General features: G+C 57.6%; 6 protein-coding genes across 6 annotated transcripts, besides 4 other annotated features; 2 read left to right on the top strand and 4 right to left on the bottom strand.

Moving 5' to 3' along the window:
- Positions 1 to 67: 67 nt before the first annotated feature.
- Positions 68 to 1,537, bottom strand: EKO05_0011323 (uncharacterized protein; the record flags this gene model as incomplete). Its single annotated transcript, XM_038947531.1, has 1 exon — positions 68 to 1,537. The coding sequence occupies one exon, from the start codon at positions 1,535 to 1,537 to the stop codon at positions 68 to 70; it is 1,470 nt and encodes a 489-aa protein (XP_038792513.1).
- Positions 624 to 682: a tandem repeat.
- A 160-nt stretch (positions 1,538 to 1,697) lies between the features above and the next one.
- On the top strand, positions 1,698 to 3,105 carry EKO05_0011324 (uncharacterized protein; the record flags this gene model as incomplete). The annotated part of the gene is made up of 2 exons (XM_038944310.1): positions 1,698 to 2,064; positions 2,114 to 3,105. 2 exons carry the CDS (start codon positions 1,698 to 1,700, stop codon positions 3,103 to 3,105), a joined length of 1,359 nt encoding a protein of 452 aa, XP_038792514.1.
- Positions 3,106 to 3,355: 250 nt separating this feature from the next.
- EKO05_0011325 (uncharacterized protein) lies at positions 3,356 to 3,864 on the bottom strand (the record flags this gene model as incomplete). The annotated part of the gene is made up of 2 exons (XM_038944386.1): positions 3,356 to 3,776; positions 3,860 to 3,864. 2 exons carry the CDS (start codon positions 3,862 to 3,864, stop codon positions 3,356 to 3,358), a joined length of 426 nt encoding a protein of 141 aa, XP_038792515.1.
- Positions 3,821 to 3,855: a tandem repeat.
- Positions 3,865 to 4,117: 253 nt separating the features above from the next.
- EKO05_0011326 (uncharacterized protein) lies at positions 4,118 to 6,291 on the top strand (the record flags this gene model as incomplete). Its single annotated transcript, XM_038944392.1, has 2 exons — positions 4,118 to 4,191; positions 4,239 to 6,291. 2 exons carry the CDS (start codon positions 4,118 to 4,120, stop codon positions 6,289 to 6,291), a joined length of 2,127 nt encoding a protein of 708 aa, XP_038792516.1.
- Positions 4,383 to 4,422: a tandem repeat.
- Positions 6,292 to 9,010: 2,719 nt separating the features above from the next.
- Positions 9,011 to 9,056: a tandem repeat.
- Positions 9,057 to 9,197: 141 nt separating this feature from the next.
- Positions 9,198 to 9,899, bottom strand: EKO05_0011327 (Thioredoxin-dependent peroxiredoxin; the record flags this gene model as incomplete). Its single annotated transcript, XM_059637968.1, has 2 exons — positions 9,198 to 9,715; positions 9,827 to 9,899. The coding sequence occupies 2 exons, from the start codon at positions 9,897 to 9,899 to the stop codon at positions 9,198 to 9,200; spliced, it is 591 nt and encodes a 196-aa protein (XP_059493951.1).
- A 36-nt stretch (positions 9,900 to 9,935) lies between these two features.
- Positions 9,936 to 11,033, bottom strand: EKO05_0011328 (Thioredoxin-dependent peroxiredoxin; the record flags this gene model as incomplete). Its single annotated transcript, XM_038944315.2, has 4 exons — positions 9,936 to 10,204; positions 10,255 to 10,453; positions 10,523 to 10,899; positions 10,952 to 11,033. 4 exons carry the CDS (start codon positions 11,031 to 11,033, stop codon positions 9,936 to 9,938), a joined length of 927 nt encoding a protein of 308 aa, XP_038792517.2.
- Positions 11,034 to 11,590: the final 557 nt, after the last annotated feature.

Genomic DNA, 11,590 nt, shown 5'->3' on the forward strand with positions numbered 1-11,590 from the left:
ACAGTCTCAAACTCGACCCTCTAGCAAGACGGCAACTTCGCATTCCCCCGTTACCAAATCCACTCGACTAATCCTCGCCCCTCAAGAAACCTCCACCCCCAAACTTTGTCCTAGCCGTCTTCCCGATCCTCGGCTTCCCCTTGGCTGCCTGCCCTTGACGTCCCTTGAGCCAGGCCTCCCTGACGCCTCTAGTAGCCCTGCTAACCTTGGGCGGGAGCACGGGATTCTGGCCAGCCAGGACAGCGACGTGGTGTTTCCCGACGCGCCTATCGCGGGGGGCTTTGCTGCTCTGCTCGAGGAACTTGATGTGGTGGTTGAGCTTCTCGCGGCGGAGCTGCTCGTCCGTTCTGCCGCGCGCCTCGGGCGGCGGGGTCGGGGGTCGCACGTCGCCGAGGTGGGCGAGCAGGGAGTCGGGGAGCAGAGAGGGGAGCGCGGTGCGGTCTAGGGCCAAGGCTGGCGGGCCGTCTTCCGGGGTCTCGACGATGGAGGATAGGCGGGCGGCTTTTGCGGCTTTGGAGGCGGCTTTTTGCGCTTTCAAGGCGTCGCGCGCGCGCTTGGCGGCTTGCTCTTCGGCGATGCGCTGCTCGCGGGCTTCGCGCTTCTTGCGCTCCTTTTCTTGCTGCGCGGCGAGCGCACGGCTGGTGTCTGCTTGGGCGGCGGCGGCTTTGGAGGTGGCGGCGGCTGTGCTGACCATTTCTGGCGCCTCGTCCGAGTCGTCTGCCGAGTCTTCATCGTCGTCTTGCGCAGGCGCGGGGGCTTCGTAGCGTGTGTGGCCTTTGGTGTTCATCGTGGGCTCTTCGCTGCCGAAGCGGACGTGAGCTGTGGCGGGGGCGACGGCGGAGGGTTCGATCGAGCTCTCTCGTGTGGAAGACGGAATCTCTTCTGGGGTCTCCTGCTTGTGCGCCTTCTTTGGGCGTGCGCGCGCCTTCTTTGCTGATGCTGGTGTTGCCGTCTTCTTCGCCTTGGGCGTCGGTGAGCCCTCCAAAGCCTTCTTGCTGGTGAAGGGGGTCACGAAGGCTGCCTCGGAAGACGCTGGCTCCGGGGTGTGGAAGGCGGCGCTTTCCTGGGTGGGCGCATCCTCTTTGGCGGGCGAAGACGGCTCGACCACCACCATCGGGCTCGATCGCCGGCAGATAGCGAGCGGACTGGCCTTTTCTGGCTTTGGCGTGGCCTCCCTTGCGTCCGAGGCAGTCTCGTCTACAGATTCGTGTGCCGATTCTGCGCTGCTCTTCCTTGGTGTTGACCTCAGGCTCCTCTTCAGCTCTACTGTCGTCTTGCGCTGCCTCTTCACTTGCGTAGGTGTGTCCAGCGCATCGAGTTCCCTCTTGCCGACTGTCTTCTTTGCAGAGCTTGCCGGGGTAGCGGCCATGCCAGGCGTCTCTGTCCCGCGGCGGGTGGTGACCATTGTGGCGGTGACGGTGTCTGTGGGCGCAGCGTCGCTTGTGGGGACGTGGTCTCGTGTCTCGCTTGGGGTTCCTTGGTACGAAGGCGTACGGCTTATGGCTCGTCTCGCAGCACCGAAAAGCTGCGCAAACATGATATTTGGGCAGACCCAGAAAAAGTTCAAGTAGCGCTGCTGCAGGAAAGCGGGCCCCTCGGAAGAGCCAAGACTCTGTGCCAGCGGGTCTTACTAAGCGAGCGAGCGAGCTCCACGATGCTCGTCTCATCTTGACCTGCACCGGCTGGAAGTTGATCCAATGTCTTCATCTCGTCTGCTGGCCCGCTCTGCGAGGTCGACGGTCAGGCCAGATGTGTGTGTCTTCTGCCATGCGCGGCAGCTGTTGCCCGTCAATTACAGCTTGCCCGTCAATTACAGCAACACCCTCCGTTTACCGGCAAAAGCAGCACAGTCCCATGTGTTCAAGCGAAGTCATGCACAGAAGCTGGATGTAAAGAGATTGCGCGCCGACGTCGACAAGAAAGGTCGGTTCGGCTGGTACGCGCTCACAAAGAAGCAGGGTGTCCTGCTCGTCGAGAGAGACAAGGCAGAAGCCATCTACAGCGACTTTGTGGCACACAAGGACAAGAAAGAGTATGGGAAACTGGTCAGACAATTCACAACAAGTCGGTGCTGACGCGTCCTGCCGAACCGACCATCACTGACGCCTTCTAGAATATGGAGTCACACTCGAGGATATCGCCGGATTGGCCCTGGTCACCTACTCTATCCCTGATCTGTCGGACGCCACAAAACGAGCCATGCTGCCACCGAGTCAGCACAAGACCGTTGCCGGCCTTATTCTCCAAGGATGTGCCGAGAATGAAGAGCCAGTCGCCATCAAACACATATTGACGGCCGTGTACTTGAACACCTACACTACAGCGCCCGGAGCTCGCGACATCGCCCTCCTCTTCCCCAAACCCGAGATCCTAAAGTACCAAAAGACGCTTGAAAAACTCGCCAGCAAAGACGACCCGGAAGCCTTAACGCTCCAAGGCCTCTTCGCCGAACAAGCCAAGCAACCGGCGAAAGCCAGAGTCCTCTACGAGAAAGCGCTCCAGGTCAGCTGGGTCTTCACCTACGCGCCCGGCGCGCGCCACCCAGCCCAGCTCCCCATAACGGCACCGTGGAACGCGCTGGGCCAGCTGCTAAAGACGGACAGAGACCCAGCCGTTCGCGCACAAGCCCAACACGCCTTTGCGCAGGGCGCAACCAAAGCCGACGATCCCCTCGCTTACTTGGAGCTCGCTGCTTTCCTCGACAGGAGCAGCGTCGAGTGGCTGAGATGCATCAGCAAGGCCGCCGCTTCGGGTCACCGCGAGGCCATGGTGCAACTCGCCGAGTTCTACCGCGACGCTGCCTCGAGCGAGGCGTCGCTCTTGCAGGCGGATCCCTCGGGGAAGCTGAAGCAGGCGCTGGACTGGGTGGTGGGGTGGCGGCAGGGCAGCGTGGAGAAGCTGGCTGTCGAGTGGTTCGAGGCGGCTGGGGGCGCTGGGCACAAGGGCGCGTTGCTGCAGTTGGCGGATTGGTATGAGAGTGTGGGGGAGACGGGGAAAGCGAGGGATGTGTTGCAGCGTATCGTTGTGCCTGGTGCGGGTGTGGAGGAGTGGCCGCAGATGGTGCATCAGGCGAAGGGGCGGCTGAGCAGGATCAGAACGAAGTAGACGACTGCAGAGGTAGCTTGTTCGTGTCGTTGTATTACGGCATGGAGGTGTATCTACCCACTTGCCCTCCATATCCCCTGCCTTTATGTCGATTCGACGTCCTACTTGGAGCAAGGAAGTCATCTCCATTGTACTTGGAACAAAGGAAGTCATCCAGCCAGGTAAACGGCGTGAGCTTGGTAAGATATCGTGCAAGACGAGAGGGCTGGACGCGGACAAGAAGCTCGTCCAACTCGGGACACAGCTCCAGCTACAGGCCGCCGTAGATGGCGAAGCTGGACAGGATCAGGACCAGGGCATTGATGACGCCCCACACAAACGGGATCCACGTGCTCATCTCAAAATACCCGCTCTGGTACACGCCGCCCAGCAGGCCGCCCACGATGGCGCCGGCGATGACCCCCTCGAGGGCGCCCACGGCGGCGAACAAGGGAGGCACAACCCATATCAAGTTCCAGTTGCGCCACTGGATGATGCACGCCCAGAGTGCGACGATCAGGTGGATGCCGCCGACGAGCAGCAGCGTCCAGTAGATGGTGAAGCGCAGGATGTCGCTGGGGTAGTAGAGGTAGAAGGATTGCGCAGCCCCCGGGGGGAGCGGCCAGTACAGCGAGGGGAAGACCGGGGTGGTGTAGCCCAGGGGGGCCGAGCTCTCAAGGCGCTGGATGAAGCTGGGGGGGGGAGGGGGGTGTTAGTTGACGTGTTGGGTTAGGTCAGAGGGGAGAGGGGAGAGGGGAGAGGGGAGAGGGGCTACCTCATCGGTGCTGCATGGCGGGTGTGCGCTCAGGGGCGAGGGTTTGCAGCAGGCGCCTGGAGAACTTGCGCGGCTGTTGTTGGTCAGGTGGGACGTTGTGCTGGTGCGGCTCCGGGGGCGGGTAGGGCCCGAGCGCAGCGACTGGGTGGTGGCCTACCGGTACCTCGGCTCGCGGCGTGCATGTCAAGCGCAACGGCACCCGCACGCGCTCACAGCCACAGCCTCGACAGTCACGATTGATGCAAAGCTCACGGCCAGATGCCGGCTGATCGCCTCCTCTCGACGCTGCTGCGCGCGCTGCAGGTCTACTCGGACCAGGAAGACACGCCCCGGTAGGTCCATGGCCCTCGCTCACCCGCGTCGCACTGACAGCCTCCAGCATCCTCGGGACCGCCTCCTCCCTCCTCACCACCCTGGGCAACCCGCACAACCTCAGCCTCCTGGCCTCGCACCTCCTCACCGCCCCGGCCCTCTGGGACCGCCCTGATGGCGTGCGCACCTCTCTCCGCCTGCTCTCCGTCTTCCACACCGCCGTCACCACCGTCATCACCCACCACAACCACGTCCGCTACAACAAAGCCCCGAAGCTGCTCCCCGGCCACTCGCCCACCGGCGGCGGTCTGGGTCTGGACGAGTGGATCAAGGCGGTCGTCGCAGGCGCCGACGACCGGAGCAGGCGGTGGAAGCACCTCATCGTCCTCGGAGGGCTGTTGATTGGGATCGGCCATCTGGAAGAGCAAGGCATGGACCTGCACTGGGCAGGCGGCATGAGGAGGAGACTGGAGGGCGCCCTGGTCAACGCGACCAACCTGGCGCTCGTCGAGGTGCGCGAGCGCTCCGAGGCGGACGGGCTGGGTGGGCAGACCATCACCCTCATACTCAACCACGCCTTTGGATGTCTCAACGACGGCGAGAGGACCCTGCTGGACTACGACCGCCTGCTGCCCGTGCTGATTGGGACCGCCTTCTACTCAAGCGAGGGGTTCCAGAGCGCCTACTTCCTCGGCGGCCTGGACCTGGATGTCGGGGTGGCGCAGGGAGGGAAGCTGGACTGGAGTGTGGCCTCCAGCTCCTACAGACAGGTCGACGCCATCCTTTCCAGGCCCCTGGTGGCCTCCATGGGCCCCTTGTCACGCCTCATCGCCCACGCAGTCGAAAACACAAAGAGCGCTTGGATCATCCAAACCATGGTGGACGACCTAGCCAGCTTCTCCCGCGCCCTGACCACCCAATGGCGCCAGATCAAGTTCTCCGACATCGACCCTTCAGACGAAGCCGCCCACCTCGAAGAAGAGGCCCTCCACAAGACAACACCCCAGCTGTGGAAGCTCCTCAAGGCAGCCCTCTTCGCGACCACAATCATCCTCCGCGCTGTCTTTACCCGCACCTTGCGCGACAGAGTCCTCGCCTCTGACGCCAACGCCCCTGTTCTGGCTTCCCAGGCCCTCCACACCTTACGACATCTCTACTTCATCACCTCCCGCCTGGGTCCGGCATCCTTCTCCCAGCACACTTTTGTCTACCTGACTGCCATCGACATCCTTTCCGCCCACCCCACCCACGCCGCAAAATTCCTCCATCTGATCGCGCCCCCGCACCTAGGAGCCATCCCCTCGCACCCGCTGGACAGGATCCTCGACCTCTACTTCCTCAACACCAGCGAGCACTTCTCCCTCGTCCTCTCCGCCGCGGTGAACGAAAACCTCCTCGTCGCATCTGCCGTGCCCTACCTATCCTCCTTCTCGCACCCCTCGACCAACGCACCCCTAGCCGCCAACTTCGAAGCCGCCCACAGTGTCATGCTCTCCGTGCTGTCCGCCCCCCAATCCGCAGAAGCAACCGCCACCCACCTCCCCTTCTACATCGACGCCCTCTTCTCCGCATTTCCCCACAGCCTGACCGCGCGACAATTCCGCCTCGCATTCAAAACCCTACTGCGCGTCACCGCTCCCCCATCCCCTCTGTCAGCAACACACCCCGACCTGCCCGCGACACTGCTCGAACTCGTCCACCACCGCGCCCAGCACGCTCCGACGAATCCCCTTCCACCGGACGCCACAGCCCTCGCGCTCCAAGGCAGCGATGCGCCCCCGCCGCCGCTAAGCGAGCAAGCCGTCCTCGCGCTGACACTGCTCGACGCGCTCCCCTTCCTCTCCAGCGCACTGCTCGACGACTGGCTCCCGCTGTGCGCACAGCTACTCAATACCATCCACGACACCGCCATGCGCGACGCAGCCCGAGCGCGCTTCTGGGAGGTGCTGGTCTCGGGCGAAATGGACGCTGAGCGCAGCGCCGTCGCGGTTGCGTGGTGGACTACCCGTGGTGGGAGAGACACAGTGTTGTACGGGCGGGAAGCAGAGGCAGGGGAGGAGGCGCTGATGAGTGGGGCCCTGCCTGCTGAAAGAGGGAGGGCGAGAGAGAGTAAATTATAGACTAGCTCTACTACACACTTGGCTACTTAATACCATCTATAATACCGCTACACATAATGCAGCTAGAGCGCGCTTCTAAAAGGTGCTGGTCTAAGACAAAATAGACGCTTAGCGCAGCGCTGTTATAGTCAGGTAGTAGACTACCTATAGTAGAAGAAACACAGTGTTATATAAGTAGAAATTAGAAGTAGAGAGGAAGGCGCTAACAAGTAGAGCCCTGCCTGCTGAAGAGCCGAAAGTAAGAGAGAGTAAATCGTAGACTGGCTTCTACTATACACTTGGCTTTTAATTCTGTCTATGAAACTACTATACGCAATACAGCTAGAGTAGACTGTAGGAAGATGCTTTACACAAAAGTAGTAATCTATACTAAGGATCTAGATCTAGTATGTTATCCAAATTATATTGTAGGCTTTACTGTTAATACTTCTAATTGGATGTATAGAGATAGAGAGGGTCTTGGTATGTATAGAGAGCTTATATTACGTTGTTAGCTCTATAAATATATATTTCCTTACGTGGCATGGTAAGCAGGGCTACGCCTTAACAGTCTTATCAGAGTTACCATGAACCCAATCTAGAAGAACTGCAGCTCTATTTGCAGACTGCGTTTGCAAATTCATTTTCTTTCCAGAACCCAAGAGTTGTGCCAAAGTCCTCGAATGCTCTTTCTCCGTGAGGTGTATAGAGCGCGTCGGCGTACGAGCCTGGTGCTCCCTCGGCAGTGCAATCATTGCATCTTTTTCCCTTCGGATGCCTTTCCTTCTCCGATGATGCCTGTTCGTGATAGACACCCCAGGGCCTCATGGCGCCTTCGGTAGCACCGTACACAGCCGCTTCGTACAGCTCGTGCAGTTCATCCGAGCGTGAGGTGAACGTCGGCATCACCCTCGACCAGGCGTTGCGGAACTTGGGGGATGTTGGTGTTGTGGATAGGGGATGCTTTGCAGGAGAAGCACACGCTCTTTGTGGTTGGAGAGACCAACTTGTGCCCCGTTGTCCAGAAGGAGACACGCGATCTCGTCGTGGTCGTATCTGAACGCTGCCATGAGCGGAGTCTGGCCGCAATGGTCCGATTCATTCACGTCAATTGTTGGTTCCTTCTCGAGCATATCTCTGGCGAGCTGAGTGCATCTGATAAACACTGCGGTGTGGAGAGGGGACTGCGTCCGGATTTCGCTGATGACCAGATCGCCATCAGTGGTCAACGAGTTTGTGAGACAGCACTTGAATCGTTCAAGCTAGAGGCCAGAGATTATGCGTTCTCGGTCGTTGTCGATCAGGTCATCGATAAACCCAGGAAATCCTAGATTCTCACGCCAGCCTTTGAGGTGGATTTTCAGGTTCTGCATGGCATGTTGTGCAAAGGAGTACAGTCCACATGCCTGACATAGCGATGCATCCTCGCTGCTAAGTATCGAGCTTTCGAGATCTGACGTCAGGAGATAGCGGACACAAGACAAGGCAATCAGGCGGGACTGAACCCGTGATCGATCATTCCTTGTAGTTGAGAAGAAATCCTGGGCCGAGTAGTGTACATCGCACCCTATCCGACTATCCTCAACCTGCAGCATAGCACAGTGATAGGTTCCTCGTCAAGCAACGCATCTTGACCTAGATGTAGTGACCAGACCACCCCCGAGAAAATAAGACTTGCTGAATCTGCTTTGAGTGTAAGTGATGCCAATTCGACAGAGCGTCAGCGAACAGTCGAACAGCTCGACAACAGGCTCTCGAAGCTGCTAAGCTGCTCCAATTCAAGGCTTTGTTGAGACTCGAGAGCTCCTTGAAGCTGCTCGATGTCGTGCCGAAGAATCCCTCAATCCTATCCAAGTCTTCAGACGCTGCAGCAAATGAGCCAGACAGATGATCAGATGCATGGACTATCAAGGTTGCTCGAGCAATCACCGGAACAGCCTACCCGTGAAATGTATTAGTGTCTAGTACTGTCATGTCTAAACAGGTACGTACAGATGCGGCCGCGTACTCACACTCCATGGGTAAGCGACATTGCATTAGAACAAGATAGCAGAGGCACCGATACAACTCCCCACAGGAACATCCCAATGCCCACGGAAACGTCGACAGAGCAATGTTGACCTTTTGCAGGCTAACATTGCACTGTCGCATCAGTTCAATCCAACGCGAATCTCATCTCCTCCGACCTCACTAGCTCGGCACTACTCGTGCGGTTCGTGCACGAGTTCGAGCCAGCGGCGCGGGCACTGGACGTACGTTGGATCAATATCTCTAAGCGCTGTGGCGTTGCTGCGAGTGCCAGTTGTGCTGTGTGCAGGTGAGGAGGTACGAGCCAGGTATTTCAGATCTTCTCCGTCGCCACGACCTATCCAGCAAAAAAAGGTTCGCCTTATTCGTTTCCTTCACTGCTAACCACAGGAGAGGGTCAGAGCATCTTGGCCTTGATTTCTAGCGTCAACCAATCAAACTTCTGGTACTCTGCCACGTCGTTCCACTCAGCGATCTGCCGCACTAGCAGAGGTGAATTGAACCGCGCCCAAAACGCCTACAAGCGCGTCTGTGCGTTCTGTGAAGGCTCGTGATCTGATAAGAACAAAGCAAGGTTGATATCCATTAGGCTCGTGTCTTGTTGACTAGTCAACGGAGAGTGTGGTGTTTGAGAGAGTAGCTCAATGTACGCTTTCACGTGTATGTATATATACAAGACCAGGCCACCCATGCGCCAACAGATCTGAAACAGGAAGAAGAAGAAGAAGAAGAAGAAGAAGAAGAAGAAGAGAGAAGAAAGAGGGCCGAAAGGGAAAGTAAGATTGGCAGAATCTTACCTGACAAAACCGAAATGTATAGCGAGGGTATACTACTTCCTTGATTCCACCCATCCATCTACGTATGTCCCTCGCACACCCCAACATCAACACCCCCCCACATCAGCTCTCCGCTGCCTCATCAACATCAAAGTACCCCAGACCTCTATCGGCGCCTTCGTTCTTCTTGCCCATACTGTAATCGATCCTCGGACTAGCGAACCCGGCGCCAATGTTCTTGATGGCCTGGAATGTAGCCTGCAACCTCGTCTGCCCTGGACCATTGGCTCGGTCGGAGCCAACGGACGGAGTGAGCAGTGCGGGGGAGCCGCTGCAGCTGTTCTGGCGCTTCAGCACGCCGCTCCAGCTTATTGCGCGGCTGAGCGGGGGCGGCTGCATCCTGTCTACGCTGGGCGGAAAACGCGCTGGACCGGAGACCTGGTGGCGCAGTGTGGGCGGGAGTGCGGCTTTGCGTTCGACGTTGGGACTGACCATAGGGCTGGCCGTCGGGTCCGCAAACTCCAGTATCACCTGCGATCCCCGCTGGGACTCGTACGTGTGCGGGTGTCGATGTTGACCGGGTTGGGTTGGTCTTTCTGTTGCCGCTTGCGCTGCTGTGACCTGGTGAACCGAGATGTGGCCTGGTGCCCTGTCAGTCTACTAATCGGAGGCGTACGAAGAAGAGGTACGGAAAAGCGAGGGCGACGGGGTGCAGAACATGCTGTTTAGGTCTTCATGGAGCCTTCTCATACCTCGACTATGACGAGCGGTCCGCTCCTGGGTAGATAGCTGTGGAGGCGCCGGATCTTGACATTTTGGGGTCATGACGGGGGTGTTGACTGCGGTGACCGGGCTGCTTGGCTATAGGTTCTCTGTCTGCTCGAGACTTTCACTGACAGATAGCTCTCCTGGCTCTGTCGGACCTACTCGAAGTATGCAGCTTGGATGACCTGGGCTCGATGGTGGGTACCGAGTTTCAGAATTCTCTTCGCGCACTCGATCGAGGGATTCGGGCGAGGAAACGATATGGACGCCCGGGGTATTCACATACTCCGCATGGGGTACATTCTCCATGTTATCGGTACTTTTGTGCTTCGCGTCGAGATCAGTGATCTTCACATCTCCAAATTCTGTGCCATTGTCAGTACCAACTCGTAGGCGACGGTGGCCTTATTCGTACCTTTCTGCAGGTTCGCCAGCCGGTCCTCGTAGGACTCCACCAGTGTATTGGAGATGGTATTCATCGTGTCGGAAGCGTGCGAGTTAGGCTTCCAGTCGATGGGACAAAGGACCCCGTGTTTTGCGACAGCTTGGAAAGCCTCAAGGAGACGCAGAGCTTCCAGGACACTTCGTCCGACTGTGAGATTGTTCAGTGTTATCTAAACTTCTGGTCAGCCAGGGTATGCAATAAGCACAAACAACGCATTGCACAGGGTCATTGGACGAACCTGCTGTACGAGCCCCTCTCCGTCAACAATGAACATCCCCCTAAGGCTCACCCCCTCCTCTTCGATAAGCACACCATAGTCTCTGCCAATCTTATGGGTTGCGTCACTCAATAACGGGATATCGATATTACCCAGACCGCCATACTGCCGCGGTACGTTTTGCCAGTGCCACAAGGAATGTTTGGTATCAACCGAAACGAAAGCGACGCTGCAGTTCCTGTCACGAAACTCGTCGTAACAGTTTTGGAACGCAATGACTTCAGTCGGGCAGACAAACGAGAAAGCGGCTGGGATGAATAGCAGAAGCAACCAAGGTGCATCGGGGTCGGGCGCGCCCGGTACTGTTGAAGGGCGAATGAAAGTGCTCAGCGACACTTCTACAACATGTTAACCACACACACCAATTAGAGTCCAATTGCCGCTGTTTACCTTTGATTGCACCTCCGATGACTGCTTCGCAGTGAAAGTCAGGCGCCTTATGTCCAATGCGGACTTCTCCCAGATAGCTCATCTTGAAGTCAAGGTAAGATGCTGATAGCTGCAGTGAATCTGCTGATGTCCCTCAAGTGAATTCTTATCAATGTATCTTGGTGGTTGTGCTGTATACAGCCTTACCTTCGCGATGTGGCTTGTATATAATACTATTTCGTCGTCGTCATCATTCTGGTGCGATGCTGTGGTGTCTTGTACGAAAGCGATCTCAGCAACCCCGGCATTTGTGGCTGTCTCTGCTGCTCGGAGTCATGTCTCTGCTGCTCGGAGTCATGTCTCTGACCTTCAAGTTTCTTACTACCGGATTCAGTAAGTGTCGAGTTTCCTTGGCATGAAGCTGCTTTGTAGGGCTGTTAGGTGTAGTATGATCATGATGGTGAGTGTCTTCCGGGGAGAGGGTCCCCAGCGAATGAGATTGCGACTCGAGTTGGGAAAAGGGCCGAATCAACGTTGAGTCCCAAGACACTGAGACTACTCACAATTTGTGCGGATACACTCATGCGACTCACGCGGATACATTCATGCGAACACATCTATGAAGATAAGCCAAGAAGTAGCAGAGCGTGCGCTCATTGA

Source organism: Ascochyta rabiei, chromosome 22 (genome assembly GCF_004011695.2).
Source record: "Ascochyta rabiei chromosome 22, complete sequence".
Classification (NCBI taxonomy): Eukaryota; Fungi; Ascomycota; class Dothideomycetes; order Pleosporales; family Didymellaceae; genus Ascochyta; species Ascochyta rabiei.